This window comes from Dromiciops gliroides, chromosome 3 (assembly GCF_019393635.1).
Source record: "Dromiciops gliroides isolate mDroGli1 chromosome 3, mDroGli1.pri, whole genome shotgun sequence".
NCBI classification, from domain to species: Eukaryota; Metazoa; Chordata; class Mammalia; order Microbiotheria; family Microbiotheriidae; genus Dromiciops; species Dromiciops gliroides.
In genome coordinates, this window is record NC_057863.1 from 11,676,970 (window position 1) to 11,704,541 (window position 27,572).

Here is a 27,572-nt window from a genome sequence, read left to right on the forward strand (position 1 = left end):
AGGCTGGACCCGAACTCAGGTCCTCCTGACTCCGGGGCCAGTGCTCTATCCACTGTGCCACCTAGCTGCCCCGGTATGCACAGTTTTATAGCCCTTTGGGCATAATTCCAAATTGCTCTCCAGAGTGGTTGGATTAGTTTACAGCATCACCAACAAAGCATTAGTATTCCAATTTTTCTACGGCTTCTCCAACATTTATTATTTTCCTTTTTTGTCATATTAGCCAATCCAATAGGTGTAAGGTGGTACCTCAGAGTTGTTTTAATTCACATTTCTCAATTGGGGAATGACTTGGATTCTTAGAAATTTGATTTGGTTCCCAATATATTTTAGAAACAAGGCCTTTTTCAGAAGTACTGGCTATAAAAATTTTTTCCCAGCTTTCTGTCTCCCTTCTAATTTTGGATGCATTGCTTCAAAACAGTAAATATTTAAGGAAATTAACTCAGATTATTCACTGGACAGTCAAATACTGAAGGCAAAGCTTAAATACTTTGGCTACATAATAAGAAGACAAAACACGCTGAAGAAGATCCTCATGTTGGCAAGGTTAAAGGAAAATGGAAAAGGGGAAGACAGAGGATGAGATATCATAGAGTGTCATGGAAACAATGAACGGGAGCTTGGACAGACTTTGGGAGACAGTGGAGGATAGAAGGGCCTGGTGTGCCATGGTCTGTGGGGTCACAAAGAGTTGGATGTGACTGAGTGACTGAACAACAGCAACAACCACCCCAACAACCACCCCAACAACAGCAACAACAACTGCTAACATGGTGATAAGATCAATTGTTTCTACCCCATGAAAGTGTACAATTGCTATTGGTGTCCCTCTAAATTTCAGCACTTTGGAGTGAAGTCCCAGTCAATTGTTCCACCCTAATTGTGCCCTTTGGAAGTTAGACATGTTCAAATCTGTAGCTTTACTTTTGTCCAGGCATCCCCTGGACAAATATCTATAGCTTTCCACACCCTTGACAACCCCACCTGCCTGTGGGTTTGGAAGGGCTCCATTCTTTGTTTCAGTCTGCTCCTTGCTAATCCAACACAAGACCAGAACAACCTCCTTTACCTTCTCAACATCTCTTCAGAAGCTTTGCAGCATTCTAGGTCTCGCCTCTGATCCCCCAGCTTGGCCAGCAGTTTTTCTCGCTCTTGTCTCTGTTCCTGTAGTTGTTGCTCTGTGGCCTGACCGTCCCTCTGATGGTCTTCCAGCTGTTTCTGGAGCATTGTCACAGTGGCCTGAGAGGACTCCAGCTGCAGCCACAGATCCTGCCCAGCCAAAGAGAAAATGGGACCATGAGCCACGAACCCACAGGAATGAAGTCTGAGCTTCCTTTGCAAACCTGTGCATCATAAATGGAAATTATTATAGTTATAGTTACTATCCTCTCCTGGGGAGTAACCCAGAGGTTTATTTCTGTATTGTTGTTTTTGTTTGTTTTGCTTTTTGGCCAAGACCATGGTACACATAGTGGGCAAGTCACTAAACCTTTCAGTGCTCTAAAAGGGAGTTCTACCAGGAATTGATCTGAACTAAAGCTTTAAGAGCCACAAAACTTGTTTTTGACATAATTATCCCCTGCCTCTGCATCTTGGTTTTCATCCTCTCATGTCTCTTTCCCCATCTTTATTAACAAGCCCTATTATTTATTGATCCCCTTTAATGTTTACAAAGTGATTCTTTGCCTGCATTATCTTACTGAAGTCTCACAGCACTTTGGGAGGGAGGGGCTATGGGTTTTATTACCCCCATTTTACAGTGGAGAAACTGAGACAATGTGTGTGTGTGTGTGCACATGTGTGGGTGAACCCAGTTCTTCCTGACTTCAGGGTTACTAAAAAGATGCATGCTAGTGCTCTACCACCCCTGGGTTATTTAGCAAAGCTTTAGATAAAATGTCTCATGCTGTCCTTGAGGCAGATGCTGAGACATGTGGACTAGAAAGGACAACTGAACTGGTTGATAGCTGGTTGGGTAGCTGGATCCAAAAAGCAATCGTCAGTGGTTCACTGTAATCATGTAAGGAGTAAGCCCACCACCCTGGTCTTGGCCCTGTTCAGTTTAGAAGGTTTATCATTGACTTGGATACAAGAAAAGATGGCGGGCTCATACTTGCAGATGACACCAATCTGGGAGAGAGAGAGCTATGTACAGTGAATGACAGGACCCAAAAAAGATCTCGACAGCCTAGAGCCATGGGCTGAATCTAATAAGATGAAACTCAACAGGAATCAATGCCAAGCCCTGCACTTGGATACAGAAAGATCAGCTCCTCACAAGTTCAAGATGGAGGCCTGGTGAGATAAGCTTGGTGGTAGGAGACACTTCCAAATGATGAGCTAAGAGTAGAATGGACTGCCTGGTGAGGTGGTGAATTTCCCGTCCTTTGAGGTGTGCAAGCCTAGGCTGGACAGTCCCTTGTTGGGGATATTATTATTCTGTGTACTCCTTGTATGTATGGGCTGGACTTATGGGGGCTACTGAGTCACCCTCTGAAGTTCTGTGATTCTGTGAATGGTGACATTGTGGGGAAGAGCAAGGACTTAGATGTGAGCCTTTCATCTCCAGGACAGTCCTCCTGCCCCCTCCCCACCTCTGGCTGGCCCAGGCCCTTTGCCCTCTCTTGGGACGGTGATAATCTCTGGTCAATGAACCATTTCCAGGAATGGGAGCCTTGCTAGAGCCTTTTCACAAACCTCTGAGGACTCTGCCCCTGTGGCTCTTGGGGGAAATTGGCTTCCAAGATGGGGAAGGAGGGAATAACACAGGAGGGATGGAGAGCAAGGGTTTCCTCACCCTCTTTCCTTAGAAAAACATACTGAGCATTATGCAAGAGATCTGTGGAAGCCAAGGTTGTTCTCCTCACTTCCCCATGATGCAACCATCTTGAGAACAATGGGTTTGTGTGAGAGTTTGGGAGGGTCTGGCCTGCAGCCCCCTGGGCCAGCCCCCTTACTAAGCCGGACATTCCAGGGTCTCCAGGGTTGCAGGCTGGGAAGGGGCCCAGGCCTTTAGCAGCAGGGACCTGGCCCGGCTGCCTCTGCCCCATCAGCTTCTTCCCTGCCTCTTGAAATCCTTTCACCCAAGGTCCAGCTCAGGTGACATCCCTTCTCGAAGTCTTTCCCAAATTTCCCCCTCCACCAGCTCCATCAGGCAGTGATCTCCCCATTGTCCATTTCTTCAAAACACTTTGTCCTCACTGCACTTTTCACGTTCTAGCTGGAGACTGGTCACTGTGAATGTGTCTCCTCTTCCCAGCTTGACTGTGATCTCATGAGGGTGCAGATGGCGCCATTGTCACAAAGTCAGATTTGAATCTCAGTGCCCCAAGAAGCTTGATTCACCCCTGTGGGGAGGCCAGTGCAGAAGGCAGTGTAGTTTTGACCCTACTTAATCAAGTCAGCCATGGTGAAGGCGCCAGACACTGTCAGGCTCACTTCTTGGGAAATGTAATGAGCAGTCCCTACCTTTGAGTGCCTTATATTCTCCTGGGGACAAAGACTGGGCAAGCCATGTAACTTGTCTGGGGCTCAGTTTTCTGATCTATAAAATCAATGGAACTGAGCTGGGCATGATCTAATCCTTTCTAATTTAATCCACCAGCATCTCCCTCCAATCTAGATCCTGGTGGTTCCCTCCTCATCTCATTTTCTTTATTTTTTTTCCTTTTTCTTTTTTTTTTTTTTGCAGGGAAGTGAGGGTTAAGTGACTTGTCCAGGGTCACACAGCTAGTAAGTGTCAAGTGTCTGAGGCCGGATTTGAACTCAGGTCCTCCTGAATCCAGGGCTGGTGCTTTATCCACTGCGCCACCTAGCTGCCCCCTCATCTCATTTTCTAAAATTTTGGGGCACTATGCCCATGATTTCATCGGTATAAGGTAATCTCTCCTACCGAAGGGGGCAGGGGCTGTGCCTGTCTCCCCCACCCTCCTCCCCTGGCCAGCAGGAGCATGCTGGGCTGTTCAGAGTCTGTTGTTGGGAAGTTGGTTTTTTCAAGGGCGAGGCGCAGGAATCTCCATTGTGAAAGGGCTCCCATCTTAGGGTTCTGCCCCAGGCCTACCTTGGAGCCCAGCTCCTACACTTCTGCTACTGATGAGCATTTAGAGGGGGCAGTAACAGATCCACATGCCCCAGCGGGTGAATAAGCTCTGCCTGGAAGCGGCTGGAGGGCAGGGCTGGAGGTCCCAGCTTGGATCCTTGAGCTCCTTCCTCCTACCTGCAGACTAAAAAGCATGTGGCTGCTTGGTCTGAGGGAGGCTGAGGTGCCCAGCCCACATGGGGTGCCTTGCTGCCTCTGGGCTTAGCACTTTCTTCCTGTGGTTACAGGTGAATAATTATTTTCGGTTATGTCACACTTGGCTGATGGTCTCCAGAGTCATCAATTATGATTAGGGAGCTGGGGATATGAGCCCAGGCTCAATTACCAGCCGGGTGACCCTGGGAAAGTCATTTGCTCTACCTGGGGTTCAGTTTCCTGCTTAGTAAAATGGGGGAGGGGGATTAGATGATCTCCGAGGACATTTAGAGAAGTCCATGACAAGAAAGTGCTATTGATTCCCATGGCTCGTACATCTGGCTTGTGGTCGCTTCCTCTGGTTGTCTGTTCCAAGCCTTACTGTTTCTCAATGAAAACACAATTCTACTCCTATACATCTCAGACCCTCCCTTCCTGCCCATCACCTTTGCTCAAAGCCCTCCATGCGACCATAGGACCCACCCTGGTGGATTGACCTGAGCAAAGTGACTGTAGCATTTAGGGAAACACAAAATTAAGGAGATGGATTTTTATTATTTTCCTTTCCAGTAAAAACCAGTCTCCACTCAGGGGGAAGCCCAGGATTCCATTGGCTGGCCTGTTCTTTGTACATAAGCAGCCCTGTGTGTTGGGGGTTCTCCCAACCTGCTCTTGTTGACGCCTCTTTTGGAGGGCTCCCTGGATGGCCTGCAGAGCTGCATCCTGGTGTATCGGGGAGGAGGGCTGAGTCAGCGATGCCTGCTGTGGAGGAGGGGAACTGGAGCGCAGAGGGGAGGGCTGTCTTCTCTCTTCCTGCCCTCCTCCCCTTATGTTCTCTGCTGAGGGAAGGCCTACATTCTCAGCATCGGCTAGAACTAACTTCACAGGGAAGAGAGAATGGAGAAAAGAGTAAATGGCCATCATTTTCCTCATCACAGACACATCAAACACACCACTATTCACAAATCCTCTTGTGTTTATGATCACATTTAATCCTCGCAATGGCCCGGGAAGGTTGGCCCTGCTGCTAGCTTTATCCTCATTTTGCTGATGAGTAAACTGAGGTACAATGAAGCTAAGTGACTGATCACAGCTCTGCCCCTCACCATCTGTGGGAGCTTGGGCTTGAGTCCCCTAAATTATCTGGACTTCTGTAAAATGAGATGCTTGGACTTGAGGTGTCTTCCAGCACTAAATCTACCATCCTAACTATTGTGACTTGTCTAGGGGTCATGTAGAAGTAAAATGACAATTAAATATTTAGGGTCTCCACCGTATGCCAGAACCTATTTTCGTGTGCCGTCCTATATCTTTGGCTAACTGTGTTATGCATATCTGTTTCATTTCACCAACTAAATAAGATGATCTTTTCCTAGAAGAAATTGTTTATAATGTATGCCTGATAGGGACTTTCACAGTCCTGATCACATAGTAGGTCTACAGAAAGGGAAAAAAAACCCAGCTCATTGGTTGGTGGGTCTCCTTTTTCTTTCCATGCTCTTTTCTCCTTTCCATTCTCCATGTCCTGCTGAAGCTGCCTTTTACATCCTGCCACAGACATTTACTAGCTACATGACCTTTGAAAAAGACCCTTTGCCTCTCTGTGCCTCAGTTTATCTTTAAAACGAAGCGGTTGGACTCAAAAGCCCCAAATGCCTTCTATGCTCCTACAGTTTCCCATGTGGCACCTTCATGATGTGGTTTAAAACACGCCATAACGATTCCACTTCATTCTTCAAGTCCTCAGCCTCCAGGAGATCTCCAGTCTGGGTGGATTCCTGGATTCAGAGAAGCAACATCTTAATGATGCCAACAAGCTTTGGGGAGTATGAGTGAAAGCCAACACCCCAGAGGAGAGTCTCCCTAAACACACGCACCAGCTTCTGGATGTCCAGTTTTAAGGAAGATATGGTCTTCTCTTTCTTAGCGTTTTGTTCCTGGAGCCTATCTCCTAGCAGAGTCAGCTCCATGAGCCTGGAGGGGGAAAGCCAGAGACAAAGCAGGGCAGTGTCATCCCAAAAAAGATGGTGGCCAGGCCTTAGAGCCATCTCGAATTCAAATGGGACAAGACTGAAGTTCACTTAAATTCAGTGGACACTTCTTAAGGACCTACTGGACCTCTGACACTCAGTTGCCTCATCAGTAAAATGAAGGTGTGGGGTCAAATGTCCTCTAAAGTCTCTTGGAGTTCTACAGTTTTGTAGCCCTTGCACCCTATTGGATGCCCATTCCACCGTGATGTCCAAGGCTGTGCCTGAGGTGTTTGTTGGAGGAACCGAGGAGCCCAAGAGTCATCCCTGGTCTCCAGGGGCTCACAACCTCACTAGGGACAAGACACACACATGCCTGAGCAGTAACACCACCAGGCTGGCAGGGTCAAACACAAACCCCCGAGCGCTAGTGTAATTCTGGTGCAGGAAAGTCCACGTGGGCCCATGACAATGATGGAAGCCTTCTCAAAGCACTAGAACTGAGGGATGAGAAGGGGGACAGGCATGATTGTTTTGGTTCCAAAGATGGCTCCGGTATCTCTGCCAAGAAAACCTGAAATAGGGTCCTGAAGAGTCAGACGGGACTGAACAGACTGAACAACAACAGTTGTTAACTGATAGAGTGTGACCTCCTTAAGATAAAGGACCAGGGGCAGCTAGATGGCGCAGTGGACAGAGCACAGGCCCTGGAGTCAGAAGTACCTGAGTTCAAATCCGGCCTTAGACACTTAACACTTATTAGCTGTGTGACCCTGGGCAAGTCACTTAACCCCAATTGCCTCACTAAAAAAAAAAAAAAAGATAAAGGACTGGTTCATTTGGGTCATTATATTCTTGGCACCTGGGGCACCTCGCCCAGAGTAAACACTTAATCCTGGTCTGCTCCGTGAATGATTAACATGATGTGATTTAAGGCTTTTAGAAAAGAAGCTTCTTGGGGGGCAGAGGCTGTTCCTCTTCTGTCTTTGCACAGTAAGTGCTCAGTAAAAGCTTGCTGACTGAATGACTGACTGACTGCACCCATCCATCGTGGGCTCAAGCCAAGTTTTACTCATTCTGTGAAAATGATCCAGACTTTGATGGGGCTCCACAACCTGGGAAAAGAGATTTCATTGCTCAGCCTTTTTCAGAAGTTGCTGCTTTTAGGGACTGGTGATTCAGATCATCCATCCATCCACCCATCCATCCATGCATCCATGCATCCATGCATCCATCTATCCATCCATCATGCAGCACTGATTAGGCACCTACAATATCTAGGGTACTGTGCTAAGTGCTGGGGAGACAACAAAAGCAGAACCCACAGTGCCTGCCTCCAAGGAGCTCATAGTCTAATTCGGAGACGCATGCAAATAACCATGGACATACCGGATAGACAGAACCCAGTCCCGAGAACACGTGGGTCCCAATGTGTCCTGCCTCCATTTCTATTTATTCAATTTACATTTATATCGCATATATTTTTATGCGTCCTTGAGGCCCATTAGAATGTGAGCCCACTGAGGGCAGGAACGGGTTCCTCTCTGTGCTTGTACTCCCAGCACGGTGCCTGGCCCGTGATGGGTGCTTAGTATAGGCTAGTTGAGCACTGGCTGATTCTCCCGGGCTTCTCTCTACGTCCGCCGCCCTCACCTGGAGTTGAGCTCGACTTTTTCGGCGTCCCAGCGGCTCTGTAGCTGGATCATCTCGCGCACCTTGTCCCGGAGTTGCTGCTCCAGCCGGGCGCTGTAGCGGGCCTGCTTCTCCGCGGAGGCAAGCGCATTGCTCTCAGACAGCCGCAGGTTGGAGTCGAGATTGAGACAGGCGGTTTGCAGCCGGCGCGCGGTCCTGGCTAGATCTGACTTCATATCCGTTAGACCTCTGAAGGGGAAAAAGAGACGGGATTGAAGAGATAGCTTTGCCTACAGCGTTTCCTCATCTTTAAAATAAAGTTTGGCCAAGATGAACCCAATTCTAAACTTTAAAAAGAAAAGGAAACAATATTTGAAATTTGCAAATATAAAAATGGGCAACATAATATAGTAAACAGAGTCCTTTACTTGGAGTTAGGAGTATCCGAGGGTCAAATCCCCACTCTGACCCTTAGTAACTGTGGGACCATAGCAGAATCACTTAATTTCTCTGAAGCTCAGTTTATATAACTGTACCACAGGACTAATATTTTTTACAGGATCTAGAATTGTTGTGAAGCTCAAATGAGATTACGGATGTAAAGTGCTTTTCATTAAAGCACTGTGTATGTGTGGGTTACCATGGGTTTTCGTTTGTTGTTGTTGTTTTTTTTAATGAGGCTGTGAATCTATGCCTTTATTTTTTCCACTTAAGAGTATTTATTTTTTCCAATTACATGTAAAGATAGTTTTCAACATTCATTTTTATAATTTTGAGTTCCAAATTATTCTCCCTCCCTTTCTCCCCACCCTCCTCCCCAAGACAGGAAACAATCCAGTATAGGTTAGACATGTGCAATCATGTAAACATATCTCCACATTAGTCATGCTGTGAAAGAAGAATCCGAAGAAGAGGGGAAAAACATAAGAAAGAAAAAAGCAAAGAACATCGAGAGAGAGAGAGAGAGAGAGAGAGAGAGAGAGAGAGAGAGAGAGAGAGAGAGAGGAGAACAGTATGCTTTGATCTCATTCAGACTCCATAGTTCTTTCTCTGGATGTGGATAGCATTTTCCGCCATGAGTCTTTTGGAATTGTCTTGGATCATTGAATTGCTGAGAAGAGTTAAGTCGATTACAGTTGATCATCACAGAATTTTGCTCTTCCTGTGTTCAATGTTCTCCTTCTGCTCACTTCACTTAGCATCAGTTCACGTAAGTCTTTCCAGATTTTACTGAAATCTGCCTGTTCATCATTTCTTATAGCACAATAGTATTCCATTATATTCATATACCACAACTTGTTCAGTCATTCCATGGGTTTTCATGTTATTATTTGTATTTATACATCCTTTGATCATTTTCCCACTGGGAGGTGAATTTTACCTTTGAATATTTTGTCCAGTTCCCAACAGATTTCAAATGTTTATTGTACTTGTTACATTTGTAATAACAGTAATAACTAATTTCTTTTCTCCAGTTTTACCCCTTCTGTTCTTTTCCTTTTTTTTGTGAGGCATTTGGGGTTAAGTGACTTGCCCAGAGTCACACAGCTAGCAAGTGTCAAGTGTCTGAGGCCGAATTTGAACTCAGGTCCTCCTGAATCCAGGGCCAGTGCTTTATCCATTGTGCCACCTAGCTGCCCCTGTTCTTTTCCTTTTAACAATGTCATTTCAATTATACAGAAATTTCAAATTTTATATATTCAAATATAGGTATCTTGTCTTTAATAATTTCTTCTCTTCATTTATTAGATAAAATTAATCTACTCTCAACTGAGAATATATTATTCTATTTTCTTCCATTTTAAATAGTTGTTTTAATATATAATCTAACTAGGATTTAGTTTGGTATGTGGTATATATGGTGTACATTTGAGTTTATTTTTCACCTTCTTGCTACTTTCCTCAACTATATTTATTAAATAATGAACTATTTCTCAGTTTTTATTTTCTGTAAGCTCATAAAATATTATCTTTTACATCAATTTGTCTCTATCTATTTTTGATCTATTTCCCCCCCTTAGTTTGAGATAATTTTGACATTAGCTTTTTTTGTAAGATGATTTGAAGTCTGGAGATAAAAATTTACCTTCATAAGCTTCTTCCCCTCACCCTAGTTCTCATCTGATATTCTCACCTAGTTGCTTTCTCATGCAAATTTAATTTTTTAAATTCAAGTTTTATAAAGAAATCTATTAACATGTTTGTGGATAAATAATTAAATCTATAAATTAATTTAGTGAGAATTATCATTTTTAGTAAGTTGAGCCAACCAATCCATAAACACTGAATGTCCTTTGGGTTACTTAAATGTTTCTTGATATCTGTCATAACAATTCTGTAGTTGTCTTTTTAAAAAATGTTAATGTGTCTTTCTAGATAAATTAATTCCCATGTAGTGAGTGGTTTTATTGTTATTAGAAGAGAAATATTTCTTTTTATGATTTTTGAAAGATTTATTGTTCACATATAAGAATACCCAGCAGAAAAGATCGAATTGCATTCATCTGGGTCCAGTGGCAAAATAGACATCAGGACAACTGGAGATGGCCCTGGAAGTTTAAGGCAATTGGTGTTAAGTTACTTGCCCAGGATTACACAGCTAGTAAGTGTCTGAGGTGAGATTTGAACTCAAGTCCTCCTGACTCCAGGACCAGTGCTTTATCCACTGCACCATCTAGCTGCCCTAAATATTTGGGACATTCAAATATCAATGAGCACATGGGGATATATCATGGGGGACTCCACCTATTGGTCCTTCTGCAAAGAAGGAAATTTCAGGAGTTTCTATTTGGAAAATGGTGACAAATTAAATGACCTTATGGAATCAGACTGTGCCACCAAGAGAGTAGAAGATTTGGGTCATCAATGATGCTAAATAATCAGTGACTGAGGGTCTTTTTTTAAACTAAAGAGGTTAATTAATCAGCCATTGTTGTATTTCTAATTGAATGATGAAAGATTTATATGGTTACCTTGGGCAAGTCCCTTAGCCTCCTTGGTTTCTGTTTCCTCATTTGAGGAATGATGGGATTAGAATCAGAGGTCCCTGAGGGTCCTTATATCACTAAATCTCTGATAATCATCAATGTGGGAACTCTTTCCACTGATACAAATCTCAACTTGTCTCTAACCGATCAATCTTCAGGATTCAATAGAAGCTTAGAGAGATTAAGTGATTTATTAGCCTACAGTCACACAGATTTTAAGTGTTTGATGTGGAATGTGAGCCCAAGATTTCCCATTTCTCAGTTTATCATTCTTTCTAATCTGTCATGATAGAGTTCTAGGTTTGGAGTCAGGAAATCCTGGGCTAAAATTCTATCTCTGATGTTTACTAGCTAAATAACTCTAGCACTTAACCCTTTAGTACCACCAGAAAACTCTATGGGACTATTAGTTGTAGAAGAATAGATGATTTACATTGGTGGAGGGAGTTTCCACACCCTGTAGTTACCTATCTCTGTAAATCAGAGTTCTTGCCCCCAAAATGTAGTCAGCATCATTGTCTTCATCTTCGTCCTCATCAAACACCCAGTTGAAAGGTAAAAATTCCAAATCATTCAGAGGTTTTGAAACAGCCATATCTTTGCCATAGTAGAGACTAAATACCTGGATAACGAATACTTGCAATTTTCTTCCAGAAGTTTTGGTACTTTGTAGATAAAACTATATTTATTTGCTTCATTTAATGTCACAAACATTTGGTTTATCAGTCACATCTGTGATTACTTGTGTAACACCTGTTTTATGTGGCCCTATTATAGAGACTAAAGATCCTGTTAGCATATCTTTAAGAGCCAAATGGAATGTTGCAGAGAAGGTAATTTGTATTGATATTTGAAAAATGTCTTGCTATGAACTTGTATGTATGCAATCAGGGAAAGGTTACCTGTGTGTATGTGTCTGCATGCATGTATGCACGTGTGTGTGATATTTTTTATTTGTGAGAAGACAGGAAGAATGTGAGGAGAAACTTCTTCCTTAGATCTGTTTTAACTGTAGTGTTGTAAAGATGATTCTTTGAAAAGTCTGTGAAAAGCTGGCAAGTACAGCATATTCTGGAAGGTCTGTTTCCTGTAATGACTGAAGAGAGGATATTAGTTTACTAAAAAAGGACTAATTTAGTTCCTGAGAAACTGAATTTAACAATTATCTTGAGGAATTATATGAAGAAGGTTCTTAAGAGACTTTAATCAGTATATGGAATGAATTGAATGGGAAAATTGTTAGTCGAAATGTGAAGAGAAGTCATTTACTGTTATATCAAGGGTTTTAAGAGAACCAGTTGTGAGCTTCCTTGTAATAAGTATTGTAAATAATTATCTATGCCTTCGTTTCTTTGTTGATTGCATTTGTTAGCAAATTGCATAAGAATAAACGCTATTGGGAAAAGAGATTTCCCCTGTTTATTCAATAAATAATATTTAATGAACTGAGGTGGAGATTTGAGTCAACTGATTAATTAGTGAGACAGTTTTACTAATGAATAAGAAACTGTCTCATCATGACCTTGGATTTCTTCAGAGTTTAGGATGACAAAAGTAAATCTAGCAATGAGTCAAGTGGTCAGGCTGAAGGGTGACATAGAAGTGAGTCTGGCCAAGGAATCTCTAGAATTTGATGATGGAATGGAACTCAATAGCCATCTCATGCAACCTGTACTGGAAGGAATCCCACCAAGTGGTTTCTAGCCTGTGCTCGGTCGAACTTCTCATCCCCAAACCCTGTATACATGTTTATCTCCCTCTGTGGGTCCTGGAAACCTGCTGTCCAGCTTACCTCTCAGTGGCTGCTTGGAGTTCTGCAAAGTTGCTCCGGAGGACCACAGCATGTCTCCAGAGGATTAGGATCCCTCTTGGTTCTTTCCACAAGAGTGCCTCAGAGCTCTAGGTTGGGAACAGCTGTTTTAAAATTTTTGCTTAATGCAGGAGGGACTACACATCTGTCTGGGAGAGTCACAGAATCACTGATCTAGAGCCAGAAGGAACCTTAGTGGTCATGTTGTCCAGAGGTCCCAAACTCTGACTCCCAGTATAGCCTGAACCAGATTCAAATGCAACTGGGAGATGTTTGACAAAATACATACAAATATTCAACATAGATGATGTTACTTTTTGATTTTCTAACTCATGATGCGATCTGTAGGGATCCCTTATATTGGAGTCTGACACGCTGAAAACCCCTTATTTTTACAGATGAGAAAATCTCATACCAGGAAGGTTCATTTGACTGATTTATGGTCACACAGCTGGTGGGCATGAGGGATGGGATTTGAACCCCAATGCTCTGACTCCATAGCTAGCACTTTTGAGACCTTGGGTAGGTCCCTTAACCTCCCTGGGAATCAGTTTCTTCATCTGTAAAATGATCAGAATGGAGGGAAGTGACACCTGGTTGGGACCAGCCAAGTGCACACGCTTGGAGCAGTGTCACTGTATTCCTGTCCCTCTCCCCTCCACCCCAACCTGGGTACCTACAAGTCATGGAAACATATGAGAAAGCAAGACTCCCAAAGCAATTAAGAAAACAATCAGAGCTTCCCTTTCTCTTCCTCCTTCTAAGAGCCCACTATGTTTTTCCTCCTCTTGGCTTGAGAGCTGGAGTTTTTGTCACTGGGAAGCCATGGTCTGGGTTGTGCCTGGAGTCCCGGTGGTGTGTCCTAACTCCATTTATGAATTCCTTTCTCCTAGGGCCCAATGCCTTGAGCTCACAAAGGACCTTGACCTGGACCTTGACTCAGGCATAGACCCTGGCTTAGGGCCAGTAGGGATTTGGGGACCTGGCAGTTCCTGGGGTCTCATCAGCTCTCTCTCCCTCCCTGACTCTGAGAGCGGGGAGTGGGGAAGCCCCCAAGCCCACCTCTTTCTGCTTCCACCAGCGGAGTTCCTTCTGCTCCAGCTCATCCCGCAGCCTGCTCATGCTGCCTGCCATCTTCTCCTGCTCCTCTGCCAGCTTCTGATTGGAGTTTTTCATGTGCTCCAGTTGTTCCCTGAGAAGAGCGTTTACTTGGGAAAGGCTCGCGCTCCTAGTGGGGTCGAGAGTTTGGGGAACAACACAAACCAAAACATTAGTGTCAGTTCTGCAGGCAGTGGGGACTGTGGGACCAGATTCCAAAGAAAGGCAAGAAATGTCATCGCTGTGACCAAAATGATGCTTTTACTTTGCTGCTGTGGGATCTTAGCACTTCCTATCACCGAGCTGGGCTCATTTTCTTCTTCTGGAAAAGAACTAGATCAGACAAGACAAACACGTGACCCACTGAGGAATTCTGCCCCAATAAGGGTCATGGTCAGGAAAATTACTTTGGGAGCCATGCAAGAGACCAGTTAGGGACACTCCTTAGGGGCCGTGGCCAGCGTCCAGGCAAGAGGGGATAAGAGTCTGACCAGGGCAGTGGCTGAGTGTATATGGAGAGTGTATGTGAGTCACCTTCCAAGCAGGAAAGACAAGAATTCTTGGCCGGCTTTCAGTATATGGTTCTGTTACTGCCCTGTGCGACCTCGGGCAAACTGGTTCCCTCCTGTTCCTCAGGTTCTCTTTAGGATTTGGGGGATTCGAACTCAATGGTCTCTAAATGTCTTTCTGGTCCTAGGTCTGGGACCGCTGTGTGCAAATCAGTCCCTGCAGGTCCCCCTCAAGCAGCCAGAGGCTCACCTCTGTTCTTCTTCTTCTAGTCGAGTGAGGGCTTCATCCAAATCTGAATTGTAGTCATGTTCTGATCGGCGCAGCTGCAGTTCTGCAGATTGGAGCCTGGTCTGCATCTGGGAGGAGTGTATGGAGGAAAGGACAAGGTTGCAGGATGGCCGACAATCCCAGAATCCTTGGCGAGAGCTCAAGCTCTGGATCCTGGAGGGAGGGCTCTCCCGTCAGAGAGGAGGTTAATACTAAGACATTCAGGTAGACAGAACGATCTATATCACTTTCCCAAAGACACCTCTGATGGCTGTTTTGAGACACAGCCAGATAGTGTATTAACACTTCACTGCTATGAGTCCAGGAAGCCTTTTAATTAAGGGTCAAGTAAATTAGTGACGCATTGTGGCTGACATATAGTTGAATTAATAATATTAACTAGTGTATATAGTGCCCTGCATACATTTTCTCTGATGAACCTCCTAACAAGACTGTGAAATAGGTAATACAGTTACTATGATCTCCACTTCGCAGAGTACAAAACCGAGGGTCACTGAACGCCAATGACTTGCCCAGGGTGACACAGTGTTAGAGGTGGAATTTGAACCCAGGTCTTTCTGGGTACCAAGTCTAGCAAGTAACCTCTTGTGTACACAAGTACAAGTAAATGACAGTCAGGATCTCAAAAGATTTTGAGAGGCTAGAATGTTGGATGGAATCTGACTGGGTGAAATAAAAGATAAATGTAAAATTTTACACATGGAGTCAAAAGATCACCTGCACCAGTGTAAGAAGGGGAGGTAGGGTCAGAAACTGTCTGCAAAGGATCTGGGGGTTTCAGTGACCTTCCAGTTCAAGCTAAGTCAATGATAGGACATGGCAGACAAGCACATCACCAGAGCCATACTGCGCATTAAGAGAGGAACAGCATCCAGCAATGAGAAAGGGACGGTCTCAGTCTGTTTGATGCCCATTTTATAATGGGAAACCTGGAGATCAAAGAGGTTCCATGACTTTTCAATAGTCAAACCGCTAGTGAGTCTCTAGACAGGGCTATTCCCATCACACCATGCTTCTTTTCTTAAAAGAAAAACATTTCTGGAATTTGTAATTCAGAAAAATCTATTCCTTCTGGGAGCTGGTTTGATGCTTTGCTCTGCGGGTTGACCCCAGGACCCATGGGCAAATGCCTCATAGCCCTCGGCAAGCCCAGTGCTGGGGTGCTGCCGGCCAGGAGGAGGGGGGCTTCCCTGGAGCGCTTGTTCTCATCTACTGGGGCACAGAATTTGAGGTGCTGAGAAGTTACGGGGTGTCAGAGTGAATTTGTCAGAGAGAGAGAGAGACCTGAGTCGGGAGTCACCCCTCAGCTGCAGCAATAGCGCCGGGGGTGGGGTGGGGGGGCAAGGGGCTTCAGCGTCGCCCCGGGGATACTTTCTCTTTGTTGTGTGAGATGTTATGGGAGTCCCTTAGACGGGGCTTGTGCAAAAGCATCTGAGAGAGCCACATATGGCAGCTTCAGCGGGTGAGAACAGGCGCACAGTGCGGAAATGCCCCGGGGAGCGCGATTTGTAACGGGTATTCCACTGGGTTAGGCCCGCTGCCAAAGAGGGATGATTAAACACAGACGGTGGGTCCTGGAGGAACTGACACGCAAGTGCCCTGTTGAACCTAGGGTTCCGCGCCCCGGGCTCATCCTGTCACTTCTGGGGCTGAGCGTAACCAGATTAGCCTGCTCCATCAGGAACCTCGGACAGGCCTGCGCACTGGACTTGGAGTGAGAATGGGCGTCCGCCTCCGAGTAAGGAAGACTCGGGTTCGAGTTCTGACCCGGACTCGCACCAGCTGTTCTAGCCTTCCTCCTCGCTATTCCTCCGCCCTGGCACTGCGGTGCAAAAAGAGACGTTTGGAGTGACCGTGGGCAAGCCCGAGCCTCAGTTTCCCCATCTGTAAAATACCTGCAGGCCCTACCTCTCTCTCACAGGGTTTTTGTAAGGCAGGCTCTGGTGAGATAATGTTGGAAAAGCTCTCCGCAGACTTAAATGTCAGCCCCTGCTGCCGCCCTTATTTATCACTAGTGGAAGGTGTTGATAGGTCACCCCGATGCACTCGGGCCTGAGAGGGGCTGGGAGGGGCAGGGTTGGGGCCGCTGGATGTGGCTGGGGCCACCTGAGGTTCCCACGCCCACTGACCATCATCTTCTGGTGCTCACTTTCGGTTGTTCTCTCCATCAGCCTCTGTTCCAGCTCCCCACATTTCTGTTTGTACTGCAGTACCTGAGGTGGGGAAGAGCGAGGGGGAGGGGCTGAAACATGGGGGCGGAGACAGGGAGGGGGAGGGGGGGAGGCAGTTCTGTTGAGTTGGGAGGTTGGAGAGAACACCGTGGGAGATGCGATGCAGAGGAGTATTCTCCTGGGGAGGGCCTATCCACTAGAGTCTGGCCCTAGGCACCCCGCTCTACACCGTCCCCCAAAACCCACAAGATGGGGGAAGGTGGGGCTCAATGGTGGGGGGAAGCTGGTCCAAGGCTGGCCTGTTGGAAGAACATGCCCCTCTTCTCCCCTTTCGGGGTGACAACTTGAAGCAAAGCTTCAGCTGCCCCACCCCACTTTTGGCTCTGGATTTAGGATAAAAAAAAACACACATAAGAAAGGCAGGACCAAGTGAGGAGGAAAAGGAAGGACAGGGCTTTGATCTCTTCTGCTGATTCCCCAATCAGAAATTGTAGCCCCCTGAAAGGGCCCATCAGTAGAATTAACAAGCAAGCCTGGTGCTCACTATGGAAATGGGGTGGATGGTTTGTAAGGGGTGGCTGGAAAATGAATGAAGCATTTGGAAACACTTGTGATGTGCCAAACACCAGGCTAATAAGCTGGGGGCCTATGAATGGAAAACATTAGACAGCCCCTGACCTCAGGGAGCTTATATTCTGGTGGGGACAGCCCATAAAAGAAAAGGAACAAGACAGGACAGAGGAAAGGCCGAAGGGGCAGAGGCTGCCCACACTGGCAGGCATGCCAGGCTCTTCGTGCCACAGAGGCAGAACAAATGGGAGAAGCTGTGATCTCAGCGGCTGGATCGCAGGGCAGGTTAGATCTGGAGAGGACCTTGGGGCTCTCAGGTCCAAAGTCCTCACTGTACAGGGGGAGAAACTGAGGCCCGGAGAGTTATCTGTCCTCTCTTGCCCAAGCAAATGTTTGAAGCAGGTCTGGGCCTCTGTCCTGTCTCCAAGGGTGGCATTCAAGGCCCCACATAAGGCCCCCGGGGCTCCCTTCCCTAGGCCAAAGCCTGGGGGGGCAGTTTCCTTTGTTCACTGAGGTCTGCAGTGGAACCTCATCTACCTGTGCCTCTGTTTCCCCATCTTTACAGTGAGTGGCTTGGGGGGAGATCACCTGGGAAGTCCCTTCAGATTCTGCCGTTCGATCATTCTGGGCAGTGCTGGGAGGAGGTGCTGCCCCACACCCTTACCTTGCTCTGCAGCCTCTGGACCAGCTGGGCCTGTCGCTGCTGCCCTTCCTGGTAGGCCTGGAGCTTCTGCCGGCTGGCCCTCTCGGCCCCCTCCAGCCTGCGCTTCATTTCCCAGATGGTGGGACTGCTTTCTCCCTCCCTCTGTGCAGCTTCCACACTCAGCGCCCTGTCCAGCTGAAAAGAGCAGGGAACCTTGGAAGACCCGGACCCCTGCTCTTCCTGAGCTGAGGAATGCCATCCCCGGGGAACACCAGAGGCTGCAGGGGCACTGGGCCACAGAGAAACCCCCTTCTCCCCACAGACCCCCAGGGAGGCCCCAGGCATCTCAGGGGGCCGGGCAGGCCGGGGAGGGGGAGGGGGAGGCATCCCTGGTCATTTGGGAAGAGGGCAGAGCTGCTCTCACTCTGCAAAGCCCACATAGGAAAATGTGCCTCAGACTGTGGAAATGTGTGTGACCGATCGAATTAGCGAGCAGGCATTTCCTGTGGGCCTGGGCAGTCAGGGAACATGTCCAAGGGTTGGCAGCAGCCAGAGGTGATGCTGACGTCCTTGCAGCCGAGCCAAGGGAGGTCATGGCTCCAGAGGCCCGGGAGTAGACCTGGGGCAGGGTGGCTTATGGGACACCTCTGTGCACTGTGGATGACAGCCAGGGAGAGGAGAGGTAGCTGGGCCTCAGTGTCCTCATGTGTAAAGTGAGGGTGTTGGACCAGCCCCTTGCAGCTTGAGACTCCGGGACCAGGCTCCTGTTTGATGTGTGTCTGCACATCTGTGTATGTGTGTACATATACATGCATGATGATGTCATGTTCACATGAATATACATATTTCATATGCACACATATCCCACAGACAAACGCTCCCACGATTACATATCTAAATATACACATGCATTGGTTAGTCTATTGCAGATTCCACTGTAACAGAGATATATAGATACAGCAATGTACAGAAATATAGAGCTGGAGATAGAGAGAGATCTGTAATTGTCATATGTAGAGATATCTCGTTATGTGATCTGTGTATATCACAATCAAATCTACACTAAGCTAATTCAGCAGGGAGCTAAAGAAGAAACCACATCCAGAGTGAAGGAAGACAAAACCATGAATGAGGATGGGGAGTAAAATATTCAGGTTAGTATCCACTGAGTAGACAGTGACTGAGACAACCAATTCCTGATAAGATTAAATGGAGGTAGATACAATTTTTTTTATAAAGGTGCCCAAGGAGAGAAGTGTGGTCCAGGGGAAAACCCCCTGGATTTGAAGTCAGAAGACCTGAGTTCAAATCCTGGCTCTAGTGTTTCCTACCCGTGTGACCTTGGGCAAGTCACTTAACTGCTACGGCCTCTCTTTCCTGATCCGATAAATAAGGGGGCTGCACCAGACAGCATTTAAGGCTCCTCCAGCTGTAAATCTATGATCCCATGATTAAAATTTGCCAAATTCTTGGTATATTTTTTCGATTTTCTTTTTAATTATACACTTTAAAAAATATATAAACTTTTAAAAATCAACAAATATAGGGTAGCTAGATGGCACAGTGGATAGAGCACCGGTCCTGGAGTCAGGAGTACCTGAGTTCAAATCCAGCCTCAGACACTTAACACTTACTGGCTGTGTGACCCTGGGCAAGTCACTTAACCCCAATTACCTCACCAAAAAAAAAAAAAGAAAGAAAATCAACAAATATGAACATTTTGATCTATAAAGAAAAGTGGATTTTAAATGAAACTGAGTTTCGGTTACATAGTTTTGGTTTTTTTCAGAATATACTAAATGTTCCATGGTAGTTGATTTCCATTCTCTCATTTCATCCCCCCACAGGTAGTGGGTCAGAGGGAGGTGGGAGGAAGCTGCAGCAGTGAGAACATGTGAGCTTGTGTCCTAGCCCAATTCAAGACATTACCCATCTGACCTTGAGTACAGAGTTGAACCTCTTCAGCCACTGGCTCCTCATCTCCAAAATGATGAGAGGATGGGGCTAGATGATCTATCCTAAGGTCCATTTTTGTTCTAAATCTGTCATTCTCCTGTAGTTACCAGGATTCCCATGTTACAGGTGATGAAACAGGGACTCAGAGAGATGGAAGAGACTTGCCCTTATAGTAAGGGAGCATCTGAGGCAAGATCTGAACCCAGGTCTTCCCTCTGCCAAGGCCCAGCTGCCTGCTGCCTGTAAGAGCAGAACAATGAAATTCCCCAGCCAGGTCAGAGCACTCTGTGGGGTGCCGGCCTTGGCTGCCATAGTCCTTTCTCTAGTGAGGTCCAGCACGTTCTCCATGCTCCCTTGTACCATTCCCTTGTTTTCACCCTCATGAGAAATTGCTGCCAAAGCCCAGAGACATCCTGGTAGCTGAGGGAATGGCCAAAGGCATTTTCCGGCCACTCATATGCCAACCCATGATTCAGAAACACCAGCAACTGGAAGGGGGACGGAAAGTATGTGAACAAATTAATCGGAAGGCTTGCTAAATTAAAAATTAATCTGTGTGGCAGTGACCTCAAAGCCCAAGGATTTTTTTTTCTTTGTTTAATAGCTCCGTTGCCCCTCTGAGATAGCCCATGGAGATAAACAGGAAAGATTCATCAGCCCGTGAAGGCCAGAGCCAGTTCCTGGCTGGACAACGGTGGGAATGGTTGGCTGGTGGATGCTGGTGGAAGAGCAGAAGGCAACTGTTGTATTGGGGAGCACGTGCACAGGAGAGCTTTTCTCAACAGGAGCAGAAGGCCTGACTCTGAGCTTTCTGCTACAGCGCACCCTGGACATTCGTGCTGGGGTCAGGAGCAAGACCAACTTGAACCCTGTTCTCTTCATCTATAAGGAAGACACCATTTTCTATGTAGTCTCTCGATATAGTCCAGACCTGACCAAGATTCCCCTTTATGCACCCCCCAAGGGTCATCCAAATTGCTTAAAGAGCGAGCCCAGCCCCTCAGGCTGGCCCCTGGCATCTGCGCCTGTCCAATGGGCAGAAAGCTTTCTCTCATGTGAATGCCTCCTTTGAGGCACAGCTGAAATCCTCCACTCTGTCCTAGTGCTATTCCATCTTCCTTCATTCCTGCACCTTCCTCTGAGACCACCTCCCATTTGTCCTGCGACTGTGTTTTGGGGGCATAGCTTATTGTCTCCCTCATTAGAACACGCACTCCTGGAGGGCAGGCACCCCTGTTTTCACTGCTCTGGGTAGCCGAGCACTTAACACTGTGCCAGGCACAGAGTGGGTTCTTGCTGACTGACGACCGACATTTGCGGTGTCCCCTCCTGGCTCCTTCTGCCCTCTGACGGCAGAACAAGGTCCAATCTGCTCTCCACAGGACTGTCCCTCGAATTCTTATGGATCAAAACCATGTCTTTCTCTAGACTAAACACTGCTATTGGGGTCTCACTTTCTTCCCCTATGAAACGTGAGGGGGGGCTGCACATGACATGTCCCAGGTCCTCTCTGGCTTTGTGATCCCATGGCCTGGTGCCATAGAAATCTTTCAAGCCGTCTTCTTCAGGGGGCCACTCTGTCCCTGGTCAGAGTTATAGAAGACATGGTCTTCCTGGACCCCAGTCTCCTCTTTCTGTATCCTATTTCTCCCTGAGTGATGATTAATCAGCCAAATTATTTACTAACCACCCCAGGATCTAGAGGAGAGAGTGCTGGACTCAGAATTAGGAAGACCTGAGTTCAAGTGCTGCCCTAGTCACTATTCTCTGTGTGATGTTAGCTCACTTCTCTGGGCCTCAGTTTCCTCATCTGTAAGATGAGGCCCCTAAGGCCCCTTTGAGCTGCAGCCTGTGAGCCTATGAACCTCCTCGTTCCTCCAGGGATTAGGGCTCTATTCTGCGGGCCCCGTCAGACCGGGCTCTCCAGAAAGGCTCTGGCCAGTGAGGGGGCTGGATAGAGTGGCAAGGGGCCCCTGGTCCAGGCTCTCTGGCCAGTGAGGGGGCTGGATAGAGTGGCAGGGGGGCCCTGGTCCAGGATCTCTGGCCAGTGAGGGGGGTGGATAGAGTGGCAAGGGGCCCCTGGTCCAGGATCTCTGGCCAGTGAGGGGGGTGGGTAGAGTGGCAAGGGGCCCCTGGTCCAGGCTCTCTGGCCAGTGAGGGGGGTGGGTAGAGTGGCAAGGGGCCCCTGGTCCAGGCTCTGAGCACTCATGATCCTCAAAACTCCTTGTGACTGTGGAAAGGGTCATTATCACCAACCTAACATCCAAGCTTCCTGGTGTAGGATGCTGGGAAGCCCCTTTGGCTGCCTCCCGGATCTTCTCTGCGAACACCTATTTAGCTTCTGTCTAAGACTTAGTTTCAGGAGAGATTAAAAACAAGTTTCTATGTGATTTACTATGTGAGCATGTTGCTTTCCTTCTTTAGGCTCGTCTCTATCTCTATAAAAGGAGGGTGGGAGACGACGTACTCTATAATGCCATTTCTACTTCTAAATCCTATGATTCTGTAATTCAAAACGAATTGCCCAAATCGATGAGAAGACATAGAGCTGAAGCCAGAGTTGAGGGCCCTGTTTGGGCAGAAGCAGGGAGGAAGCAGGAAGCCAGGGGCCCCTCCTGGGCTGTCATTCCTGTTCTCCCTACATACTCTTCTTGGTTGACCTCATTTGCTCTCATTGATTCATGTATCACTTCTCTGCCGTTGGGTCCTCACCTCCTTTTTTCTTGGACAATTGTAAGTGGACTGACTCATCCTTGGTCTCCTTACCTCCCAGCTCTCCCATATTCAATCCAAATTCCAAAATACTCTTCCCAAGGCAATCGATCAATCAATAAGCACCTACTAGGTGTCTGACATTATGGTAGATGAGGGTATGGAGACATAAATGCATTAGTCCTGGCCTCAAGGAACATAGTATTTATACGTAGATAAATGTAGTTCATATCATAGGCTCTGAGCACCTTTCTCCTAACTGTCTCAGGTCCCAGAGCAAGAGTAGCGGCATTTCCAGAGAGCCAGGGATTCTCTAATGCCATTGGCTTGAGCCCCCCACCCTAAGATCATCAATTGAGAATCATGTGAGTTATCCAGCTTTCCATAGCTTTGTAGTTGTTTGGTCATTTCAGTCATGTCAAACTCTTTGTGACCCAACTTGGGGTTTTCTTGGCAGAGACACTGGAGTGGTTTGCATTTCCTTCCCCAGCTCATTTTACAGCTGAGAAGACTGAGGCAAATAGGGTAAAGTGACTTGCCCAGGGTCACACAGCTAAGAAGTAGCCAAGACTGGATTTGAACTTGGGTCCTCTTTTAAAAAAAAATTTTTTTTTTTTGTTTTTTTTTTCTCCCCCCGGTCCTCTTGATTCCAGGCCCAGCGCTATTTACAGCACCACCTAGTAGCTTTTAGAAATCGGTATTTAATGAGGCGGCACAGTAGGAGCTGGTGGTAGGAAACACTGGGTCCAAAGTTACTGACATACAGAGTATAGAGTCTGAGGGCCAGTGGGTACCTGTACAAAGGGATGATTCCCAGCTCCTCTTGGCTGAAGGGCCTTTTCTCCCAGTCTTGGGGTGCTCAGAAAGGTCTGACTAACGCACAGTATGCCTTCCTTGCCTGGGTCCTCCTTGAGGACCCACAAGTCTGCATCCCATTTGCTCCTGGCTCCCCGCGCAGACCCTTCCTTCTGTCAGCTGATCTGGGGATGCCACTGGGGTGGGATGGGAAGATGAGAGGTCCAAGATGCTCTGGTCCAGCTCACAAGGCTTTCTTCTAGCCAAAGTGGGGGGCTGAGGCTGGAGCCGAGGCCCTCCCTTCCTCCCATGTGGCTTTTCTTCAAGAGGTTTGGCTGGAATTCCAAGCTTGCTCCAACTTCTTAAACGACCCAGTTCTGACTAGCTTGAACACTTATAGATGTCAAGTTTCTTCAGTGTATAAGAGCAGATTCCGGTACAGCATCACTTCAGTCCCAAGGACTTTTCAAACTTAGTCTAAAGCCTCTGACTGATCAAAACTAAAGTCTGTGATTGAGATCAATTCATTGCTTTTACTGGGGAAGGTGTTATTGTTGTTCAGTTAACCTCCATGACCCCATTTGGGGTTTTCTTGGCAAAGCTGCATGGCACAGTGGAGAGAGCCCTGGGCTGGGAACCAGAAAGACTCGTCTTCCTGAGTTCAAATCTGGCCTCAGACTCTTACTAGCTGTGTGATTTTGGGCAAGTCACTTGACCCTGTTTGCCTCAGTTTCCCCACCTGTTAAATGAGCTGGAGAAGGAAATGGCCAACCATTCCAGTATCTCTGCCTAGAAAACCCCCAGTGAGGTCAGAGAGTCAGACATGACTGAACAATAAGAAAGGGGGAGGACAGGACACTCTTAGGGAGTTTCCTGTAGAAGGCTGTGCTTTGTTTGTTTTGTGTCTTGAAGGAACTATGGGATCCTATGAGGTGGTGGTGGAGAACCTTCTAGGTGTAAAGGACAGCGAAGGGAGATGAGAGCTTGTTTGGGAAGAACAGTGATAGTCTGACTGGTCAGTAGTGTGTGAGAAAGGCACTAACGCACACCCAAGCTGGAGAGCTGAGTCAGAAGGGCACTGTCTGTTACCCCCTGCTCACAGAGCTTCAGTGGGGTGCTGATGGATCCCTCAGCCCTCCCCAACTTTACCCGATTTGGGGACATCTTCCTCTTCTCCCACTCTGTGTTCAGCCAAACTGACCTACCTACTGGCAGCTGCTCTTGACCTCCTGCCTCTGTGTCCACGTGCATTCTGCTCCCCCTGCCTCCTCACCTCTAAATTTTAGTATCCTCTTTTTTTCAAAGCTCAGCTCAGGGACCTCTTCCTGCAGGAAGCCCTCCCTGATTTCTCCCAGCAGAAAATGTCCTTCCTCTCCCTCCTCAGATTGTCCTGGTGCACATGGCCTGGAGCTCCCCTTTGCTCCTACCACACTCTACATCCTCTTATTTTGAGATCATAAGAGCCTACGGCTAAAGCTAAGGGACCTTGGAGGACCTTATTTTAAAGATAAGGAAACTGAGGCCCAGAGAATCAAGAGTGAATTACAGTTATAGATCTAGAACTGGAAGTTCTCCAGAGCCTACCGAGTCCCCTAAGGATACATAGCTAGTAAGTATTATTAAACTGTGAGCTCCTTGAGTTGGGACTGTATTTTGCCTCATTTTGTATCCTCAGTGCTTAGCCTAGTACACAGTAGGTGCTTAATACATGTTTACTGTATCAAAGACAGGATTTGAACCCAGGTTCTCTGACTCCAGAGCCAGTGTTCTCTCCATTCTGGCAGTTTCTTGTTTCCATGCTGTACACATTCTTTCACCAAGGAAAGTGGAAGTTCTTTGAATTTAGAGGCTGGGTAGCATTTCAGCTCTGCATCCCCAGGGGCAGAGCTGTGCCTTGCACATAGTAGGGGTTTAATAAATGCTTGTTGAATCTCCTTTGTTATTGTTACCTTAGCTCTTTGGGGCTGCCACCCATTCAATTTAACCCTGTTCACGATGACTGTCTGCCACATCTCTAGAAGAAAATTCTCTTCCTTTCTCCCTTCTAATTCAGGGGCTGCTTCAACAATATTTGTTTCTACCCATCTTCTTAGGCCCAAGGTCAAAAAGGAATTGTCATGCTCATAGAAAGTCTGGGTCACAATGATGACCACTCACAATCATACAGGAAGATTTGATATCAAAGAAGCTTTTTCCTTGAAACTGCCTTTGAGGTGGAGAGTGAAAATGTCTTTGAGGGAGCAGGTCCCTGGGGTCCACAGAGGTTGGGTAAGGGACTTGTCTGTGGTTACACAGCTGGGAAATGAAAGGGCCTGAATTTGAGTCCAGGTCTCCTGATGCCAAGTCCCATCCTCTTTTTGTTCTTCTGTGTTCCATCAGAGATTTGAGATCCATCTCCAGCAGCCGACCGTCTCCAATCCTGTCTATTCCAAACCTATTGAATCCTATCAGTCCAACTGCATTTCCCATCCCATTTCCCATACATCCATGTGTCTTCTCCATTGCTGGGTCTCCTAAGTCCGATTTCCATAGTCCATGTATCTCATGTATGAGTCCAGATCTCTGACTCATAAAGCTTAGTAATCTGTTTGTGAGATTCTTGTGGCTTTTATTCTCACAGGACCCAGTTCCCAAAATCCTCCCACTCTGGGTGATATTTTATTCCAGGACCAGGAAGATACCCTTGGTACCAGGAACTGAGGTCGGGATTCCTTTGTTGGCAAGCTAAAAACCAAAGATGTTGTGGAAGAGGGGAGGAGGAGGTGCAGGGAGGGCAGAGAGGATAAATGGTAACCTCAGCTCCCCAAACCAGATCTTTCTTCAAAGGATGCTTGAGAAACTGCTGAGAATCAAGGAGTGTTTTTCTTATCAGAAATACCCATCCTGTCATGGGTGGAAGGTCATGGAGATGCGGCAAAGGCTGGGTTAATGACACAGCCAGGTATCCTGGTGGATAGAGTGCTAGGCCTGGAATCAGGAAGATCCGAGTTCAAATCTGGTCTCAGTTACTTACTAGCTGTGTGACCCTGGACCAGTCATTTAACCTCCTTCTGCCTCAGTTTCTTCAACTATAACATGGAGATAACAATCTCCCCTTGAGAGCAGGGGTTTTCTCTTTTTCTTTCCTTTTCATGTCTTTTATTTTTTCTTACATTTGTATCCCCAGCAGCTAAGCACAATGCCTGACAGAAAACAGATGTTTAATAAATGAAGTATTAGAGAAAGCATGTTGCCAGGGACAAACTCCTTTAGAAGGGTCCCTGGCTTCATAACCACTTAGCCTCCTTCTGGGCTTCCTTCATATGGACCCCTGAAGATTGTCCCTGGCAGCCCCTAGCAGCAGATACTGGCAGGAGGGAGGCCATCTGGGGTATGAAGAGGGCTTGACACAGGGACTTATTCAGAACTTTAGAGAGATCAGTTGATGGCTCCCAATAGCAGGGTGGAGGAGAGAGCCCAGTGGGTCAGATTCACAATGACTTCTCTCCTAGGTGGGAGTCTTGGGTCTTCCAGTGGGTCAGTGTCGTGGCCTTCTAAGAGATGGAGCCTTCCAGAACAACACAGCCATTCATCCTTCCCCACTGTACCAGCAAGTCTCAGAAAGTGGCTCAAATCATTTTGCTACTTGAGCTATCTGAGGGCACATCGGGAAGCAGATCTTCCTGGAGCCTTCCATTTCCAAAAGCCAGGAGAAGAGATGACCTGCCAGGATAGACTGTGATATGGATGGTCTCCACACCTTTGCAAGTATGGGCTGATCTTCATCTTCTACATTCTCTGTTCTCCAGGTTTTGGTGACAGGGCTTCATCAGGGTCCTCCCCACCTCAGTCCAGTCCTTCTCAGTATCCTTCGAGGTCTCATCATCTATATCCCACTCCCCAGTGCACAGTCCAGATGAGTGGATGCTGATCCGAGAGGGGAAGCCATTAGCCACTGAGGTTCCAGGAAAAGCCTCCTGTAGAAGGTCTTGAAGAAAGGCAGGGACACTAGGAGGAGGCAGAGATGAAGAGAGCATTTTCTTGGCAGAGATACTGGAGTGGTTTGCCATTTCATTCTCCAGCCCATTTTACAGATGAGGAAACTGACACAAACAGGGTTCAATGACTTGCTCAGGGTCACATAGCCAATGTCTGAGGCCAGATCTGAACTCACGAAGATGAATCTTCCTGATTCCCAGCCCAGTTCTCTATCC

The 27,572-nt window shown here is 46.8% G+C and overlaps 1 protein-coding gene across 1 annotated transcript in view; it reads right to left on the minus strand.

Moving 5' to 3' along the window:
* Window positions 1-27,572, minus strand: part of CROCC2 (ciliary rootlet coiled-coil, rootletin family member 2) — a 163,324-nt gene that overhangs the window by 90,278 nt on the left and 45,474 nt on the right. Inside the window, exons 4-13 of the mRNA XM_043997894.1 lie at window positions 17,938-18,111; window positions 16,662-16,745; window positions 14,494-14,600; window positions 13,699-13,864; window positions 12,619-12,725; window positions 7,861-8,088; window positions 6,115-6,211; window positions 5,926-6,015; window positions 4,904-5,116; window positions 1,073-1,272 (exon numbers count right to left, since the gene is read on the minus strand). Of these exons, the coding sequence (XP_043853829.1) occupies window positions 1,073-1,272; window positions 4,904-5,116; window positions 5,926-6,015; window positions 6,115-6,211; window positions 7,861-8,088; window positions 12,619-12,725; window positions 13,699-13,864; window positions 14,494-14,600; window positions 16,662-16,745; window positions 17,938-18,111 (1,466 nt within the window). The remainder of the gene's footprint in view (window positions 1-1,072; window positions 1,273-4,903; window positions 5,117-5,925; window positions 6,016-6,114; window positions 6,212-7,860; window positions 8,089-12,618; window positions 12,726-13,698; window positions 13,865-14,493; window positions 14,601-16,661; window positions 16,746-17,937; window positions 18,112-27,572) is intronic.